The sequence below is a fragment of the Cygnus olor genome, chromosome 2, assembly GCF_009769625.2.
Source record: "Cygnus olor isolate bCygOlo1 chromosome 2, bCygOlo1.pri.v2, whole genome shotgun sequence".
NCBI classification, from domain to species: domain Eukaryota; kingdom Metazoa; phylum Chordata; class Aves; order Anseriformes; family Anatidae; genus Cygnus; species Cygnus olor.
Window position 1 is genome coordinate 84,319,743 of NC_049170.1, and position 20,549 is coordinate 84,340,291.

Genomic DNA, 20,549 nt, shown 5'->3' on the forward strand with positions numbered 1-20,549 from the left:
CTTTATCCCTTTCAGAAGGAGCACAGTTCTACAAAGGATGTACCACTTGGCCTAAATTATATCAATTTCACAAGACTGTAAATATTTATCTTCATATGTAATAGAGTATAGGATATATTTGATATTTTTAGCAATCAGCATTATTTCAAGGTGAAAATTCTTTCTAAAATTGCAAAGCAATTTTCTATTATTTGGAAAATTGTCCACGTGAAGAAAGTTGATGTCTGTATCCTATAAAACAATGATTTACTCATCTTTTAAGAACAATTAAGCCTACTTTATAGTAATCATGTGGCATCACACAGTGATAGCAATTTTTCTGTTGTCATAGATAAACTGTCCTTTAATCATTTTAACCATAAACTTCTAAAGTTTTTTTTATTGCTTGTGAAATAGTTTATACCAGTATTAAGATGATATCTAAAACAAATATAAGAATGTTGCTTAAACTTTGCTTTGAGAGGTGTCTTTTTGATAGCAATTTACAACACCTTATAGCAATCAGCCCTTTGGAAAGTTGTTGGTTTTAGCCATTTAAAATCACTGAAGTCATATAGTATTTAAATGTGCTGAAAAAAGATCTGGGAAACTAGCACAGAATTCTAATGTTGAAATGGGACTATGTAAAAACGATGTTTTGGGAATCCAGTTTTATTGTTGTGATGAATTCCATGTAGTGGGCTTGGTTCACAGAAAGTATTTCTACAGCTGCAAGGCCAGCACATGTAGCATCAGTTCTGGGAATCGAACCTGGGACTTCAGCCTTGCACATCACCAGTGACAGGCTTCAGAGAGCCATTGACATCCCAGCCTTCCCACAGCTATCTCATTCTTTTCCAGTTTGTGTTAGTATTGCTTCTCGTCATGGAATTGGAATTTAGATAACTAGATGTATGACTCAATTCCATGGACTTCAGACTTGATGAGTAAAATGAATTTTTAGAGAATTAATAGGGAAATGATGTATTTTTTCTCTTACATGCAGTTAAGTGTCTTTAAAGTGTTACAATGAGCATCGTGTTATGTTGGTATAGTTTGACTTTGCTTTCAGAATAACATCTAGCTGTTAATGAGAAGCTACCTGTTGCATGCTAGTTCCTGTAGTACAAATATTTAATCTGGAAGTAGCAGGATAAGTGTAGTTTCAAACACATTTTGCTTTATTTGGGGCTTAAAGTTGTCACTTTAGCCAAAAAGGAGCAGTGACATCAAAACCAGTTTTTACCCCATTTGGATTAAACCTTTTGTCTGTTATACTGCTTCTCAAATCTTTATTTTTTTTTTTCAGTCCTAAAGTACAATAGTTAGGTTATAAATAGCAAACATCACTTCTGCTTAGATTGTGTTTTTGTGTGTTTTTTTTTTTTTTTTTTCCTGGCTGTGGGTCAGGTTTGTTTGTTTGGTTTGGTTTGTCTTTTGTTTTGTCACAAGTTGATGTGATATTCAGTGGCATACTGTGATGCCACAGCTGCAGATTGATTGAGAATCATGCTGGTAAATCACACGGCATGGAGATCTGGCTATAGGACATAATGTTTTCAGGGAAATTAAAAAAGAAAAATTACTCCTACCACTGCATCTCTATTAGTTTGGTAATGTTGTGATAATAGACCTGCATTCCTAACTGACATCCACTTGATGACATTGGTTTGGGGGAGAGAATTATAGGAAACAGGTGGGGAACAAATCTTCAGTACAAAGTAAATTGAGCACAGAACACCACAGTGATCTGCATAGAGAATAACAAATCACTTCAAAGCAATGGGAAGGCATAATCCCATTTCATTTGACAGATCCTGGTTGTCTGGTGTAGCCTGATCTGTGATTATATTCTTGTATGTTTGTTCTAAGGCTTCTCTTCTTCCAGGTACGCTGTATGGTATCTTGTCTGAGAAAGGATTGTTTTTTTTTTCATTCCTATTTACAATTTGGAAGGACGATAATGAAAGACATTGCTTTGAATTTCAGTGGCCCCTGTAAAGCTGTGGACAAGAGTGGTGGGAGAGGGAGCAAAGTGACAGGAGATGAAAACTCTGCAGATCCACCTTTGTAATCTGTTAGCAATATCCCCCTTAGAGTGGAGAAACTTTCCTCTAAATAAGGTTCTTTAAAGTATGAAGCCCGTGGTTAAGTTCCATGGAGGAATATGATACCTATCTGAGGGTAGCCCAGATTTCACTGAAAGCCCAGAATAGAAACTTGTTAAAATTGTTAGCATTCACAGCCTCCTTCCTCTGTCTCATAAACAGAGTACCTCCAAAGGTTTGTGGTACGCCCTACGTATTTTCTAATTTTTCTGTGCTCTTTTTTTCGATAGTGGGATGGCTTAAAGTATGTCTGAATGCATCTTAGACATCCCTTAACTCTTGCCACCCATCGAGGTAGAAGTATGATTATAAATTTTTGGCCATGCTTTTGAGTCTCAGGGAAGTACATACCCTGTAAATCTCATCTGCCTCTATGGAGAAAATACAGTGACTACTCTCTGTCAGAAACTGTGTATTAATCAACTGTTTACTCTATAGCTGCAGTTTCAGGTAGGTTAAAGCCTGGTCACACTAGACTTCAGTGACACAGGACTATATCTATTATCTTTTATTTACTTCATCGTTGTACAGGAATAGAAGGCTGTCCTTTATGAAATAAGAAATGATTCAAACACGCTTCATAAATCTCCTTGTAAATACTTGCTGAATGAAAACACAATGCTGTGCCTGAGGTAGCTACCCAGTAATGTCTTCAAGAGGGCTAATGATTTTGTTAAAGGATCATTCTTTCTGCAGCATTGTATTTAAAGCCACTCTTAAAAATCACCAGCCCATTATAATTTTTAACTAAAGCTGTATTTTTATTATTATTTTTTGAGAGTACCTACTTTTATAGGTAATCTCTTCCTCTCATCATCATTTCAGCATTGTGCATGTAGGGCTGGAGTTTTTACAAGTAGATAAAGGATTCAAAGATAGTTTTCACTCTAATGGGTCCATCAACTTTCTAACTATCATTTGCAGAACTTAGGTTAGTATTTTTAAGATATACAGATGCGTGGTCTGACACTGGAATACAACTATGACTAATTTATTAATAAAATAACTCTATATTCCCAAGTCAAAAACGTTAATTAAAATAGCTGAAGTTCATTACTCTGTCCTAAAGAATAACAACTAATAACCATTTTATAACTTGGGATTATAGCGTACTTATTAGGAAGATGTCAAAATCTGAAGGAGAAGACAGGTTTCCGCAACATGTGGAAATTTTTAATCTGTTGATGTGTTACTGTCTTTTTTTTTTTTAACATTTTGTGATAATAATTGTGACTTTGGTCCGTGCCTTTGTTTTATGCTGGCCAGCTGGAAAAGAAACTTGTAACAGAGATTTCAAGAGAAGGTGAATTTGGAGTGGAAGCAGAAATTTAGTTGCTTGTATACGCTTAGTAGCATTGGTTGTCTTTTTTGCTTTGATCAGGTTTTATAATGGTTATGGTCATTATATTCCATGCGCATAAGGTGAAAGAAACCGTGTTGTACTACAGAGGGCTAAAGTGATGGATATGTCTTCTGTTGTGCCATTGCTCAGGGTTGAATTTTATCTCCAGTGAGAAAATGGGCGTGATGAATTTTAATATCTTCAAGTCTGAAAAGGCAATTGCTTTCAAGGGCATCAGCAGTTGATACTTTCTTTTTTTAAATGCTCATGTAACAAATGAATTAAACTGCATATTCTCCCCAAATTGAGGGGTGCAATTCAGAGAGATGAGAAGCGATCTGAGAAAAGATCTTGGCGGAATACCTTTAGCAGCCAAAGTCGGCATCTGATTATCACGTTTATGTGGACGCACCATTTTTTTTTTGTGCAGAGAAGCATGTTGAAGCATGCTAGAAATCTGAGAGTCTGAGAATGCAAGCTGCATAAGTTAGTGGAGATTAAAATCTGTCAGTCTTAAAATTCAGTCAGTTTCTGAAGGTGGAAAGGAATTTTTTTATCTTTTTTAAATATTGAAAACTTGAAGGTCATGGCTTCTGCCTTTCTTGATTATAAAAAGAAAAAAAAAAGGAAGGTTTTTAATCTGCATAAAATCTTGGTGTCCCCTCAGAAAACTACATGGATCTCAAAATGATGCTTTAGCAATACACGCTTTTGAGATACAGATTGTATTATTGTGGTGGGCATCCCATAACTTTGGAACCTGATGGTGAAAGATGATTGAAGGGAAGGATACATATTTTGCAAAAGTTGTGGATGTGGGGACGTGAGGTCTTGTAACAGACCTGTCTGAGAAGGAGGCTGCATTCAAGTTTTGACTTCATCAGGTTTCAATGAAGCCTTAGAAATATTGTTGCAAATAAAGTTTCATTATAACTCTTTCATTTTAGGCCCTGTATTTATTAAACTGAAATACAGATCACTAAGATACAAATTCTGTTAGTATTGTTGTTACCTGAAGTATTTTTGTGCCTATTTCTTTTTTTTGTTTGTTTGTTTAGAGGTACAAATATTCTTTCAGATGTCTTTATTCATAAGGTATGTATTCATTGCCATTGCAAACCCTAATGGAAATGGGTGACTTCAGATTGATGCTTGCTGATCACATACTTGAAGCCATAAATAAAATGATTCCTAGTAAAGAAATGCCAAGCCTAAATTGGTGATCAAGAAAATTATTCCATATGCTAAGGGTAAAGCAATATCAGTGTGCATCTTCCCCTGGTAGAAGGGGGAAGATTAAAAGGGGGAAAAAAAATAAATTTGTGTTTCAAAGGAAAAGTAAGCACAAAAGGGAAACTAAGACACAGTGTGAGAATGTTCACACTGAAGTGGAACAGTATAGACAAAAGAAGCCTTCAAAGTGACCAGACACGAGTTGTCCTGTAAACAGAGGAGTAGCTCAGAAGCAGAGAGCACGGTATTTTTTCCTGTAATACAGGAAGAATCAGTGGGGAGGATCAGTTTCTAAGCAAAGGACCTTTGAGCCTTGTAACAGTTAATGTCAGGTCTAAAAAGGCTCTGAGAAAATTAAAATGAAAGGATGCAGCAGTGCAGTATCAGAAACAGTGTAGCCAGCAGGACCAGAGAGGTGATCCTCCCCCTGTGCTCAGCTCTGGTGAGGCTGCACCTCTAGTGCTGTGTTCAGCTTTGGGCCCCTCACTACAAGAAGGACATCGAGGCCCTGGAGCGTGTCCAGAGAAGGGCAACGAAGCTGGTGAGGGGCCTGGACACAAGTCCTATGAGGAGCAGCTGAGGGAGCTGGGGGTTAGTCTGGAGAAGAGGAGGCTCAGAGGAGACCTTATTGCTCTCTACAGGTACCGCGAAGGAGGTTGTAACGGCATGGGGATCAGTCTCTTCTCCCAGGCAATACAAGAGGAAATTGCATCATATTGTACCAGGGGAGGTTAAGGTTGGATATTAGGAAACATTTCTTCGCTGGAAAGGTTGTGAGGCATTGGAACAGGCTGTCCAGGGAAGTGGTTGAGTCACCATCCCTGGAGGTCTTCAAAAGACATGTAGATGTGGTGCTCAGGGACGTGGTTTAGTGGTAGGCTTGGCAGTGCTAGGTTAAAGGTTGGACCAGATGATCTTAGAGGTCTTTTCCAACCTAAATGATTCAATGATTCTAGTAGCAACTTCAGTTCTTCAGTCTTCAATGATTATAGATTTTTTTGCATTGAAACAGAATTTATTAAATATGACCATATGCAGAGCACAAGTGCATTCCTTGTTTGCTTCACTGAAACCACGTTCCTTGGTTTCAAGGGCATAAGGAGTTGTTGTCCAACAAAACAGTGGCATGTAAATACAGCGGTGATCAGGAGATGATTTTAAGATTGTGAAATAATCAAAATAGCAAATAGGTATGAAGTCATCGCTGGGGCATGCAATCACATTGAGTAGGTTTATGATCTTTATTAGGCTTAGTAGTTGGCAGCTGCCAGAAATGGTTCTTTTAACTAATTTAGAGATGTACTGAATATTTCCAAAAGTACTAATAGTGTAGTGGCTAAATAGCTACCTTGGATTTTGAAGGTGGGATAGGAAACTATGAACAACCTAAGCCTCCTGTGATGTCATCTGGAGGAGACGTGCACATTACTTTGATAAAAAGTCTTTCTTCTTACCATGTCATTGGAAATATCTAATTAAAAAAATAATCTGAATAGGTGCTTTGAACAGCACCTGTACACACTAATTACAAGTAGATGTAACAGGTATATCCAGTGCCTATGTGAATTTTAACATGTTCATGGGTACTTTTTTGCAAAGTACCATTCTGTCCAGTTTCTGCTTCTTTGCTTTACTTTTATTTTCCCTGTATTACATGTTAAGTTCCCCTAAAAGGAAATAGCTGGTACAGCAAAGAGTGTAGCTGTTTGCTGTGCCCTGGCTGTTGAAGGCACTGAGCTGAGCGTGTTGGAGCTGACTGGAGAGAAGGACGTTGTTGTCTCCCCTGAGGTACACAGAGTATGAGCATCTGGAGATGGTTGGAGCCAGCGGAAAGAATTAGGGAACGCGAGTAGCCGAGTCTAGAAACTGCTGAGAGAGGGACAGAAGGTCGAGGTGATAGAGGGAAAGACGCTTTTGCAGTTGGTTCGGTGGAGTTCAATGCAATCCTGGAAGTCCTAAAAGGATGAAGTGCTAAGAGGAGATGGAGGAAAGAGATTGTCCTGTGAGGATGCAAGGGGAAAACTTAATTAGAGATTCTTATTATTTCTGTTCTGGCTCAGAATAAATATGGGATTTGGAAACTGGAATTTTGATTGCAGGATCAGCAACTAAAGTAAAAAGGACAACACAGAGAAGAGAGGGCTAAGATGATGGAAAACAAAAGATGAAAGTTGGAATAATTTGGACTGTCTTTCCTGATAAGAATTAATCAGGAAACTGTTAACAAATTTCCCAAGCTACAGAGCACCTCTGTGCTGCTGATATTTGTGTAAGGTCCTGAGTATTTTGAATCTAAATTGAAGCTTTATATCCTGAAATCCTTTAGTGCTTTTTTGGTCTTTTCTCATGTTTAAAGTATGAAATTCCTTGTGCAGTTATACTTCTCACAGAGGATATGATAGTGCTTTCATAAAATCTTAATTATCTTAGAGGGTCTTACTAGTATCAACTATAGTATTGTGTTTTTTTTCCTCTTCCTCCCAACTGTATATATTTCTAAAATCCTAAGATTCCCATGTGGAAAAGTGATTCTTTTTTTAACTGCTAAGCAAATTTAGCATATTTGTAATGCCATACATATTGAATAGTGTTAAACTTGACTACTATGGGATTGCTGATTTGCTCCTGGTTTGCTTGGGATATTATTATTTTTATTAAAATATGTGTCTAGGAAGGGACACAGAAAAACATAGTTAATGTTTAGAGATAAGAAATGTTTGTATCCCTCAAAGCTGATGAATTCTGTCTCCTAATTTATAGAGAATACACTGTTATTTTTACAGTGTATCAGATGGGAAAAGTACCTGCTTTATAAATCTTTATGTACATTTGCTACCAACAGAAGGCACTGCAATTATATCCTTTTTGAACTCATAGAGGGAAGATGGACATACCTTGCACCAAAGGATGTCTTACTGGGGTCCAATTTTTTGAAAAAAGTCAGTTTTCACATGACGGTAAGAATCAACTGCAGGTGCAAATTGGTTCCTAAATAAATAAATTCTGAATTAAAGAATTCAAAACCTATATAAAAGGCACAAGGAGAGGGTGAACACGTGAGCTGAGCACAGAGTACAGAGAAGAAAGTTTTTTTACAAGGTGTTATTTATAAGTCAAACAGTAGTATCAGCCAAGTAATCTTCAGCAAGAAGGTATAGTAAGATAAATCTCATAAATGAGTTTATCCTTTTTGAAGGTCTGATCCTATATATGTTAACGAAATTCCCTCTGACTTAGGAAGTCTGAACTTCTTAGCAGTTCTTACATGTATTTGGTCTCCATAAGATGCTTAGGTGTGGTGCAATACCCTCCCTGCCTAAATCAGCATATTCTTGATTTTCAATTTTGCTTGCTTTCCTGAGATGTTATAGATTTGAAAATAACATACATAATCTAAAAGTGAATTTCTGAGTTAAGTATCTCATTATGAGCCTATGAGTGCATTTAGAGGTGCACCTAATTTTTCAATGTTAATATAATATAAAACTTGTGTGTTTTTATACTAAGCAAAAGCTGTAGGAAATGATACAGGCTGGCTCCTCTACGTGCTGTTTCTGCAGTTAAGAGAACTGTAACATATCAAGTTGTTTGAGGATTTTCACTGTAGTTAACAAGGGCTCTTTATTGTCTTGGGTGAAAATTCATAAGAACATATTAAATATTTGTATGGTATCCTCCGTTCTCTGGGGTTATGATTTTTGGTACTGCAGTAGTGAAGGCTTGAGACAATATGGTACTTCTAAGGCATGAATGACTTGCCAAGCTAAAACAAAATCTTAAAAGCAGTCTTTAGGTGACAAATTGAAATCTCTTTGCTGAGACTGTAGCTCTGGGTTTGCAGTTTGAAATGTTTACTTTGGAACTTCTTGGTGAAACTCCTTTTGTAACCCAAAATTCAAATTCTCTTCAAGCATTGTTCCTGTATTGAACTGAAGCTTAAAATAGCATGAATGCATAGGGTTTTACTGGCCTGCTTCTGAACATGTCGTTTATTGTATCCAGCGTCTGCTAACTGCGATGCAGAGTGGATGCTCTGGCCCTGCTGTCCGTGCCAGCTAGACCCAGGTTTGTAGCATGCAGTCCCCATCCCTGCATGGAGGGGGCTGCTGGCAGGAGCTGTGCTCTGCAGCTGGGTCTCAGCAACTGCTGGACAAGTTACCTGAGAGTTTCTGAGACTTTATCTGACATTTAGCCACAGAATTTCCATGGAAGTTTTTAGAAAGTGTGGGCTGCAATAACTATTAAAAATGATGTGTGGTGACTTAGGAAGAAGAAATAAGCAAGATGAAATAAGGTTTTGAGATACTTTGTTTCTTTTTTTTTTTTTTAATCTTGATCTCAGTTTTGGGACTGTTGAAGACTGAAGACTTCTCTTTAAAGAGAAGTTTGGGATTGAAGGTGTCCACAAAAGTAGTCGTACCTCTTCACAGTCTGGTCACCACTTCTGGTTTTACCTTCAGAGGTATGCAGAGGCAGAATAGGCCCAGGGCAACAGCATGGTTTGGCCGCATTCCTGCTTTGGCCAGACCAGGTCCCAGAAAGGCTGGGCTGGTGGCTGGCACGTGTCTCTTAGGACAGCACTTCTGCTACACCTCCTCTCTTCCCTCTCTTCCCTTGCTGGGGTGAAGCCCTGGTCCTTGCCCAAGTAGCGTTGCCTCTGGCTGGTGGTGAGCCAGGCCTGGTCCAGGTGTAGCTGTGTGGTTACAGCTGTATCTGACTTTGGTTTGGGATGAGAGAAGTCAAATGCAAAAGTTAGAGAAACGGGTAAATGCTTTCAGTTTAAAATTATGTTAATAGGTTGCATGATCATCTGCAGATGTAGCTGGTATGTGAATGCTCTCCAGTCCGCTGTATGTGCCTGCGGATTACCCTGTGCTCACTGAAGATTAAACGTCTCTGGGTGATGCAAATAGACTTTGCTTTTTTTTTTTAAAAGACATAATAGCTATGATTTTGATGTTTATATGCCCTAAATCCAAGGGAATTCTCAATAAATGCAGTCTTTGTCATAGACTGAAGAGCCACACTTTGAATAAATATGGCTGCTAAAAGAATTTACTTCAGCAACAGTAATTGCTTGGTAGATGCCTTTCTTCAGTTTTACTTGAAACTATTCATGTAAAAATGTCTATTAAAACTGAACTCTTTACAGTCCATGACTCTAATCCAGTTAAATGTAGAAGCTATTCTTAAGTGAGTGTTCTTTTTCTTTTCCAAATTGATCTAAACTTGACCAAACAAGCTGATATGTGGATGTGCAGCTAAATCATAGATTTGTTTCATTTTCATATTCTAACTCTGGTAGTTCTGTGTTCATTGTGATAAAATTCAAAAGGAAGTAAGTCTGTTAGGAAGATAAATTGAGAAATGAATCACAGTGACTCAAAAAGCACATAGGTGTTAGGGTGACAGCTAGTTTTGGTTCATATAAATACCTATTTTGATAAACAGACAAATGAGAAAATAGAAAAGTTTTTAAAGAAATTAAAAACAAACACAATTTCCATTGAACTGCCTTGAGAAAGAAAGGAAGGGAAATAGGCTGGAATATGTCGAAAAGCAATCTCCATTACAATGAGTTCTTGTTTTCAGCATTGTTAGCGTTGTTGGGTTTTTGTGCAATTCCCCATATGTGTCAACAGTTAGCAGGATATTCTGCGTACTGGCAATACTTATAAGTATGCTATGTCAGTGTACAATTCAGTTTTTGCTTTTTCACTTGAAAACATTTCCAGTATATTCTCTAACTTTTTCACTTTTTCTCATAAGGTACCAAATTTTGGGTTTGAATTGTGTATTTTCTGTTAAAAGGTGATGATGTTCTTATGTCTTCATAACATTGAGTTTGGAATGATTTGTGCATGAGATGTTTCAGTATGCATTTTCTTGAATTTGAAATATGAAACGTTCTTGCATTTTAACTGACACATTTTTACGAAAAGGTCTCTGTTTCTTTATTACTCATTTCTCGAGGAATTATATACTAGCAATTAAAAACAGTGTTTTTAAGATGTTGTTGAGTATTTATGTCAAGGTAATCCCTCTTATATATGTTTGTAACAAAGTTATAAGATCATACTTGTTATCTTAAAGTGCTATACTTGAGAACCACAGGCAGAATTTGAATGTTTAATTTGTTTGAAAATTTAAAATGTTCAGGCGTTGTAATTTCTGGCCTGTGCTAGCTCAGACAAAACTGCAGTAATTTTATTTTAAGCTCAGTGTATTTCATCTGCTGACACTTCAAGGTAAAATGCTTAAAGTCCCTTTCGTGGATATATAGTATACTGAAAATATTTACCATCCTAAAGAGTCAATGTACATCTTAATAAGAAAGGATTGGGAAATATTTTTACTAAAACCTGCCACTTGAATATGCAATTTTGCCTATACAGTTCTGTGTATGAATTTGACCCAGCTAAAACTAATCCTGAAGCTAGGCCCAATCCTGCTTGCAAAAGTGCCCTTGTGGTCTTGGGCCAAACGGAAGTGGGAGCCGCGAAGAATTTATTTGCCACTTCAAAGAGTCCAAGCCAGCTTTTAATTTGTATTTGTTTCCAGGCCAAAGATCACATGGGTGTTGCTCCTCTAGCACGTACAGTGCAAAGCCATTTGCCATTAACTGGACCTTGGTTGAAAAATATTGCGTATTTAATAAGAATCACAAAGGCGACCACATCCTTATTACACTGTGGTATAACAGGAAGATAATGGCCTCCGAGGGAGATTAGTGAGATTTTTGAGTCGCAAAAGCATTAAGTCAGTTTAAATCTGTAAGTAAGCCACTCAAACCTGCTAATACAATAATCTTGAACTCAGTGCGCAACCGTTTGCTGACATGAATTAAGACATCTATGTGGGCACCTCATACCTGGCTCTTTTGCAGACTCAGGTAGCGGTAGCAGTCCTCTAAGTCTTCTTCATGATGAAATATGAGGAAGGAAAGTTTAAAAAAAAAAAAAAGTTACTGAAGTGTGCACAGTAACAGTCAGTGGCAGGTGTCTGGTTTTACCTGTTTCACCAATGGCAGGACTATTGATTTGAGCTGGCCATGGCTGTCCATTTTGTCTGCCGTAGAGCTGGCCACGGCAATTTGGCCTCCTGAGCCTGATGTGACGTTCCTTCTGCTTCCATCCACTTTTCGAAGGACTGCAAAAGCTTCAGATGGTGGTGTTTATAAATCCTAGTTTGACTAGTCCCATGCTTTTCTGCACTTGTTTTGTTCCAGGTTAGTGCAAGTAAAACCCCAAGTGAAAAGCACTGTTATGGTCTGTTTAGCTGGTGTTAGAGACCTTCCAGTGCAGGAGTGGCATGTCTTTTAGAAATCCATTTGACAGTTATTTACTTCAATGGTTTTAGAAATGACGATGTTCTTTGTTTTGTTTTTTTCTCATTCTTTTTGAACCCCTGTTTTATACGTGTGTGTTTTTTTCCTCTGCCTAGACCTGGTTAACCATTTCTGTGAACAGGTCCTCAATTTTTTACTTTGTCCCTACTTTCCTGTCGTAGCCCCATCTTCCCCTGGTGTCGACTCCGTACCCTTACAGCGCACAGGCAGTCAACACGGCACACAGAACGCAACCGCGACCTTCCAGAGGGCCAGCTATGCTGCAGGCCCAGCCTCCAATTACGCAGACCCCTACCGACAGCTGCAGTATTGTCCTTCTGTTGAATCACCATACAGCAAATCTGGGCCAGCCATCCCACCTGAGGGGACCTTGGCTAGGTCACCTTCCATTGATAGCATTCAGAAAGATCCCAGGTGGGTGAAACCTTAATTGTCTACTATTTCTTGTTTGTGCAGAGGTTTGAAATTGCAGTTTGCTTTGTGTGTTTCTGCTACTGAATATCACCACCAAAAATACAACAACAAAAAATGCCACAACCCGAAACCTGATTGTAAGTATAAAATTTTGTTTCTATAACAATTTTGTTCTAATGCTTTGCCTTAGAAGGCTCTCATGAGCTCTTCTTTGAAACGAAGTGATAGGTGTTGTCTTGGATATGTATATTTACCCTGCTTTCAAGTACTGGCGCTCCTCAAAGTCTTCTGAGAAATTTTTTTTTTTTTTCTGAAAATGGAAGGAGTGGTATGACTGTTTTGACTAACCGTTTTGGATTGAACTTTCAAGTCACTCCTTGGGCAGGAGTTGTTACGGGTGTTGGTTTTTCTGCAGTGAATATTCACAAAAGCTGCTTAAAAGCTAGGTACTAGACAATGAGACTGAGTGATGTGAAACAGCCTGTGGTCAGGTTTGTGCTTCACCCTGTGTCTTGTGCAAGCTTCTAATGCTGGTATGAGGTAGCAGAATGTATGTGCACGTCCATCGAGATATGTTCATATGCCTAGGGAAGGTGCAAGGAGAAACTTTATAGACATGCATATGCCAAGCAGGCACACAGGTGGACAGATTATAGAGAGGGTTTTCTGGCGAATGCTTTGAATTCCATGGTAACGATAATCGAAATGCTGACTACAATCCTTGATGCACGTCGTGATTTTCTTTAATTTTCTGATGGAAAAGAGAACAGGTATTTTTGGTAACTTAAGTTTAAGCCCATCATAAATGTTAATTTATACAAGTTTAGTTTTGTTTTTTGTTTTTTTCCCTGTGGCAGATGGTGTGAAGTATTTATTTATTGTTACATGTAATACATGATAAGAGAACCCAAAAATTTGCTCCCAGCAAAAATGGTAGAGGTGTTTAACAATTTGCAAAGGCTTCTCTTGCTGCATTAAAAACCCAATATCCACAACCTGATCTCTCTACATGATTAGCATCATAGAAGTTCTCTCTCCCTCTCCCAAAACCCCAGAGTAGATAAATATTAAGGCACATCAAAAGTATCACAGCTCACGACCACTACAGCTACTACAGAGTTTTACTTTTTGAGAAAACTTCCATCTTCAACATTTTTCGTTAGCTTTTGGTATTCCTCCAGAAATTTGAAAAAATATGAACTAAATTCCTACCCTTTTTCCCCTTGCCCCAGAACAAGCATTGGTAACCAGAGAGAAATGGTCTTTTTCTGAAACCTTGATGTTCCGATACATTTGTGTTCCAGAATATAAAAGCTCATGAAAGAAAAAAATTTTTGCTTTGTAAATGTCTCATTTTCAAACTTAAAGAAAATTGCTTTAGGAGTGCACTAAACCAGAGGAAAAATGACAGTAATCCATATGAAATGTTCTTAGGAAATGCATGATGTTACTGAAGGCACTATTCCAAATAGACAAGAAAGACACATTTGCAGTATTTCTACAGGTGCTAGATATTATGCCTATTTAAAATAAAAGGTCACCTCTGTTTAGTTGCTCTGCAATCACTTTGAAACTGATAGTCAGTTACTGCCTATGAAATGTGCTTGTAAAAGAAGGTTTTCTCCTGCAGATTTTTCACTTGGCAGTTTTTTTCATTCTTTCTTGTGTTGTGATCATTTGTGCGTTCATGAGTATTGATTTCTTTAGGTAAAGTAGCAGCAAGTAGACATCCAGGTATAAGTTGAATTTGATAAAATCTTGGAGTCATTAAATACCCTTTTGTTATGATCACAATTAAATGAATTGGGATTTTTCACAAAATCATTTCTGCAAAAGAGGTTTGCGTTATACTTAGTCTATGGATCAAATGAATGAAATTGTGCATGGTGTCTATCACTTAATTTTGCTGCCCTTACTTGTAGATGCAGAATAATTCTTATAAAGCAATGTCAAGAATATTACTGGTTATGTTGTGGCTTAGTACCCAGAAGCTATAGTCCACCTAGGCAGGCTGCTTTGTGAAACTTCTTGTGGAGTATAGCAGTTGATGATAGTTCAAAGACTGGAAAGATTGTGAGAAATTGGAAAGAGCGTGCAGAAAAGAAATAAAAGTGGTCAGGAGACTGTTAATGTTGATTTCTATGGATAGAGTACAAAAGCTTGGATAAATTACAAGCACGGGAAAGAGGGGACAGATGACTTTCCAGATGCTTGAAAAAAATTTAAGGACAGAACTTTATATAGTAGCACATAGGAGATACAATTATAGGTAGTGGTTTTAAGTAGGAGAATGAGAATATGTCTCAAATATAAGAACAACTTTCAGTAGCTGTGTCAAGTTTCATTGTATTGTTCAAAGGGTTATCATTTATATCTTAGGCAGAAAGAAACAAGAAACATGTTGGCCAGTAGATGGACTTGAGAAAATGATAAATCTTGAGCTTTTTTACAGAGCTGTTGCTGCTTTTGTGGTTGGTTGGTTGGTTTGTTTTAAAAAGATCTTGCATAGTTGTTGAGGAGAGTGGCAAGCATAATTTTCAGACACTAAGCCTACATGTCCAAACAAGGGTTCACTGGTGGCAGAGAAAACTGCAAGACAAAAGCATATTAATTGAAGACTTTTGAACAGCATTTGCTTTATGTCAGTCAGTTCAGGATAAAAAATAGATGCCAAGAAGAGAATATACTTATCTTAATAAGCAATTATGGTTTCTAAAACTGAACATTATTTTCTAGACTTCAGTTCAGCTGGGATTTCCATCTGAAGTCCAAGAAAAATGGCTGGCAGGCACTGAAGTAATTGACAATTTTTTCCATTGTTTTCACTGTGTAGTTTGGATTACTAATACTGTCGTTTTACATATGTGTTCTGAGCTGATGTTTGGCGAATGAAATTTTAGCTCAACATCTGTTCTACATCATCCAACTGTCATAAAATGCAGAGTAATATTCATTAACTTAAAGTTTAGGAAAAAAAATATTTCCAAAATGTATCAGAATACTTATTATCAGGTTTGTGGTAGTGGATAATTTTTAACTTAGACAGACTGTTAGATGGTATGAACTGACGTAGTGAAGACCGTGAAGACTACATGTATCTATACTGGCAGAGAGTCTGATGATTTGCTTTCATTAAAAAGGAAATGAGCCCCCTTTTCTTACCACCTGCCAGAAATAAAACTTAGGTGTATGGAAAAAGAGATGTCAAATATCAAAGACAATTTACAGGTTGATTCTTCAGAGCATCCTTATATATTTACTTCAGGTCAAAAAAGGAACAGAAATATGCAGTAGAGATGTGATATAAACTGTTTCATGCCATAATTTGCTACATGAAAATGTGGCGTAGAGAGGGGGTGAGAGCATAACATTTATTTTTTAACTATTGTCTTGCTTTTGTTTCTTATTAAACTGTGAATGAGAGAAGTTGTCAGTATTTTTAAAGTATTGGAAATATATGCTCGCTGTATTTTCTACCCTACTTTTGTTTAAGAAGGATCAATCTGTCCCTAAGCACCAACAAATTATTTAAGGTCTGTTCATCCCTAGAATTTAGGTCAGCTGGGGAGCCCTAAAAATTTAAATGTCAGTATGCAATTGTCAGTCTGTGTACCTTCCAGTTTATACTCCAAAATATGTATAAATTACTTATTTTATGAGTTTTTGAATTACTACAAAACAACGCATATGTACCATTCCTGATGAATCATACCAGCTGCATAAGAGGTGAAAAATACATAATTTTCGTATCTTTCAGCTGAGTATATACCAATGACGTTTTGTAGTAGCAGTAGTTTTGGTTTTGAACTCCGTGTGTCTGTTTTGATGGGCTGAGTTGACATATGTCTTTCACTGTTTTGTGACTCCTCTTTTATTCTTACCTGATTTTATTTACACTCATATATACACAAGTATTTTTTTCCCCTCAGAGAGAATGGCAGGATGCTGGGTTACTAGAATTTTGTGAAAAATGCTCTATGAAGGCTGTCAAAATGAATTTCAGTGTTCAGATGTCCATTTGCATTATATTGACCTACACTTAACAATATTTCTTCAAGGGATCCCCTTTCCCAAGATATGTATTTCAGAGCCCTTAAAACTTTTTCTTTGGGAGAAAAGGTCTCATTTGGTGAACACAGCTGCAAAGTGCAGACTGCAACAATGATTGCACTTTTTGTTTTTAGGGAAAAAGAAAGGAAAACTAATACCAACAGTAGCAGTGAAATCATGTTGCAACTGCAGAAGAAGAAAAAAAGTTAAATCCAACTTTCTCTCAGCAGTTCTTGCTTTAGAACTGTCTGGGCATAGGTCAACAAAGTGACGGAGCTTTCCAGGTACTGCATGATTGAGCTGTAATACCCAGAGACGTTTGTTTCATTCCGTGCATTCAGAGCCCACATCCCATTTTGTTACCTCTGCTGGCTGTAATTTTCCTCCTAAGCAGAAAATGAAGGTGCTGGCTGCCTATTTTCTAAACTTTAAAATTGGCTTTCTTTCCGCTTATGAAAGGAAATAAATTAGATCAGAACGTTCTGTATGGACTGTAAATTTCAAAACTTATCTTGTTGGTATATTTTTCTTTTTCCATTTTCTTTTTTCCAAAAAATGTGCTGTGTTTCCAAAATGCAAGCTAGAAAGCTTTCTTTTCTGTAGGAGTAGTGATAGAGGTAAAATAAACTATAGTTAACTTCTGTGTTCCAGTAAAAGTGTCTATGAGATCAGCACACGCAGTTTGGAATGTGGCCTGTTAAAGGGTAAATGTTTCTGCAGGAGACTTTACCATGTATTTAATCTTGCTTTGTTCCAAGGATTGTCTCAGTGTTAATGGTGTTAGTCTGCTGTAAATCTGAATAGCAGCCAGGCAGTAGAACAGTGTAACAAGGTAAGAAAGTAAGTGTAAACCTGCATGTGTGGGAGCTTGGGCGTTTTTTTGAGAATGTGTCTGGTAGCTCCTTCAGGAAGGGTTGTCACCCACGGAAAGAAACTTGGGCAGAGGGAGAAGGCCTTGCTATGATCATCGTCCCTGGTGGTGTTCAAGGAAAGGTTGGACGTGGTGCTTAGGGACATGGGTGACATTGGTGGTAGGGGGATGGTTGGACCAGATGGTCTTGAAGGTCTCTTCCAACGTTAATGATTCTGTGATCACAGAACAGCCAGTGGTGACAGTGTCTAGCCCTGCTGTGTTCAGTGCTGAGATGTGCATTTGGGCTTTCAGAGTCCAACATACTGTTGGTGGGTGTCTGTCCTTCCTGGCGGAATGCAGCTTGCAGTAGTTATTTATCCCAGCAAGGACGGGTCTACCCCATCCCAGGCTAAAGCCTTTACCACTAACTATCACATCAGTATCTCTGATACTGAATTAATTACGTTAAAACAGTTTGGGCAGATAGAGTGTGTGCCTGTGTTGGGGGGTGGGGTAGAACTGGGGTACCCAGGGCATCTCTCTCAAACCCAAGAGGTAGAAGACTGAAGTTGTATTCCTGGTGAGAATGAGGCAAAACATGGCTTGCAGATGTACTTCTCCCATTCTATATATGCAAGAGGCAAATCTCCTTTTCACTCAATAGATTTCAAAGGTCTCTCTTACCCTCCTCTGAAATTAGGAGTAAAGTGGAAGGGAAAGTTCTCCAAAGGTGGTGGTAGTGGGGAAGCCATGGGAAACATTTCTTGTGGATCTGAGCATGTGTATGTTTGGCAACATAGACTTAGTTCCAGAAATTTAATGCTTCAGCTTCTGTGGTCCTGCTAATACCCTGCTAAGAATTTTGTACAGCAAGTCTGTATGGACCAAGACTTGTATTGGCAGAACCGAGCAGATGCTTTTTGAGAGTGACTGTTTTGTAATGCTGTGGTTAAGTATATTTTTCCTTCAGAAAAGAACATCTGGTTAATTTTCCCTGTGTGAAAATGGTACAGTCTCTCAGGATTTCATGTATATTCCTCTGAGTAAGAAAAAATGACCCTAACGAGAAAATAAAATCAATGTCTAAACAGGACAAAAATACACACAATTCAAGACTAGCAAGTCCAGAGCAAATTGCAGTTCTTCATACAGATCTTTTCTATATAAATGGCATAAATTTTTAATTAGTCTGCAAAATCGCTTTGAGAAAAGGTGGAAGAGCTGAAAACTAACCAGAGATCTCTTTCCGCTTTTAGTAAATAAGGATGAAGCCTGCTTATTTAAAATAGTTGAGGTGGGGTTCACTGATTATTTTATAGTCTGTTAACTTAGAATTTCAGTAGACTGATTTGGCTGGAAACCTTGGCTGGAAAAGACTTGCATTAAGAATATTTAGTTCTGGGTTAGGCATGGCACAATTAACAAGGTGCTAAGTGATCCAATGTGGGTCGACTTATGGTGAAGTGGAGGAGTAGCACCCAGAACTTGTAAAAAACATTCTTGTATATGCCAACAGTTTCTGTCTCTCTTTCCACTGCTTACATCAGGGTAGTTTCAAAATGACTGGGGGATCACTGGACAGAGGTGGAGTCATTCCCCAGTGCACAATATGTTATTTGGTGTGCGTAGAAGCATTATCTGTAGCTGTTTTTTGTGTGTGTGTGTTTGGTTTTTTAATTGAATTTGGCCCATACTTTTTAGCAACCTCCTTTCTCTCGGAAATCCATAGGAGAGGAAAAAAATATAATTAAAAAAATGTGTACTCTACAAAAGTAGAGCGTACTCTACAAAAATAGTGTCTGTGCTTTTAGCCCATAAAGCACTAGTATTCGCTTACTATTCTATATGACTAGTACCAATTATTGACTGTGCAGGAGGCTACTCCATTTTGTTGCCATCCTATCATGCTATTGTTTAAAATGAAATCTGATCTCATCACTAGCAAACCTGCCATACTGTAATCACAGAACATCACAATTTATGTATCATAGTAACGTGGATATTGCTGATCCATGTAGTTTGAGTAATGAGTGTGTCCTGAAGTGCTTAGAGTTCCTAACCATCATCAGAGAAGAGGTTATACGTAGCCATTTTATTTGGTAGGGTACTTACGTGCTATACAAGGTATAATTTTGAGATAGAGATGATGTCTTAGTTCTTGTTTGATTTGAAAGTGTAGGTCTTACAATCTTCAACCTCCAACAGAAAGTAATTTGTTTACTTTGTGCCAGAGGGATAGAAGTAAAAGACTACTTATGTACTTGTCAATGATACAGGGCATTCAGGAGAACAGTGGCTGGAGTTCCTTGTAGAGTCGATAAGTTTGGAAAAAAACAAAGACCAGCATCACCTCCTTTTGAGCCATTTTTTTTCCCCGCAATGTGTCTGCCAGTTGACGAGCAGCCTTTCAAGAACAAATACCTTTTCCAGTTTCTTTCCTAATCTGTTATGTGTTTTAATATCTTAATTCATACAGACAGAAGCAGGTGGACAGTGTACCTCATCCTCATACTGTTCATAGTCCATTTTTGGCTCTTGAATGGCATCACAGCTTCTAACGGTGAATCTATGTCTCAGTGCAGTTTCTGCCTTTGTTTGCCACGCATTTTGCTCAGTATCCTGTGGCTCATTTGCAAACTTTGACAGATGCAAAATCTGTGTGGTGCCTTTCTGTGATGACAGACTGTAACAGCCAGAAAATGTTGCAAGTATATTTTCCAACCAGACGTTAAAAGCATGGGGAAGAACCATGCTTTCAGGTTTTACTGGGCTCATGTAAGCTGTTACAATCTCCTGGCAAGAATAAACCACATAAGCTTCTCAGTAGTAGCTCTTGGACATCTCATCAGCCAAATGGATAATAATGATCTTCTTTACAGGGATGTTCAGAGTAAGTTAAATTTGTAAGGTGCTTTGAAGTTCAAAGGGTAATCTTGATCTTTCTTTGATGGGAAATGTGATGGGAGGGAGGGAAATACATTAGGTGGAGAAGATAAATGGGAAAAAATTTCAAGAAGCTTGCTAAAATCAGGACATGTTCTGAAATTTTCTCAAAAAAAAAAAAAAAAACACCCACAACTGAAAATCATCTTCTAACACTGACACAAATTGCTGTGCAGAGGTTGTTAGTTTCTGAAGCTAGACCGCAGTGTGATGTTGTACAGCTATTATATAAGCAGGAAACAAAAGTCAACTAATTTTCTAGCAGTTGTACAAAATAGA

General features: G+C 37.8%; 1 protein-coding gene across 10 annotated transcripts in view; it reads left to right on the top strand.

Moving 5' to 3' along the window:
• The window catches only part of CTNND2 (catenin delta 2), a 646,797-nt gene that overhangs the window by 398,693 nt on the left and 227,555 nt on the right, over window positions 1–20,549 (top strand). For all 10 annotated transcript variants that reach the window (XM_040548196.1, XM_040548193.1, XM_040548191.1 and 7 more), the window contains one exon: window positions 12,172–12,424. In XM_040548196.1, the coding sequence (XP_040404130.1) occupies window positions 12,172–12,424 (253 nt within the window). The remainder of the gene's footprint in view (window positions 1–12,171; window positions 12,425–20,549) is intronic.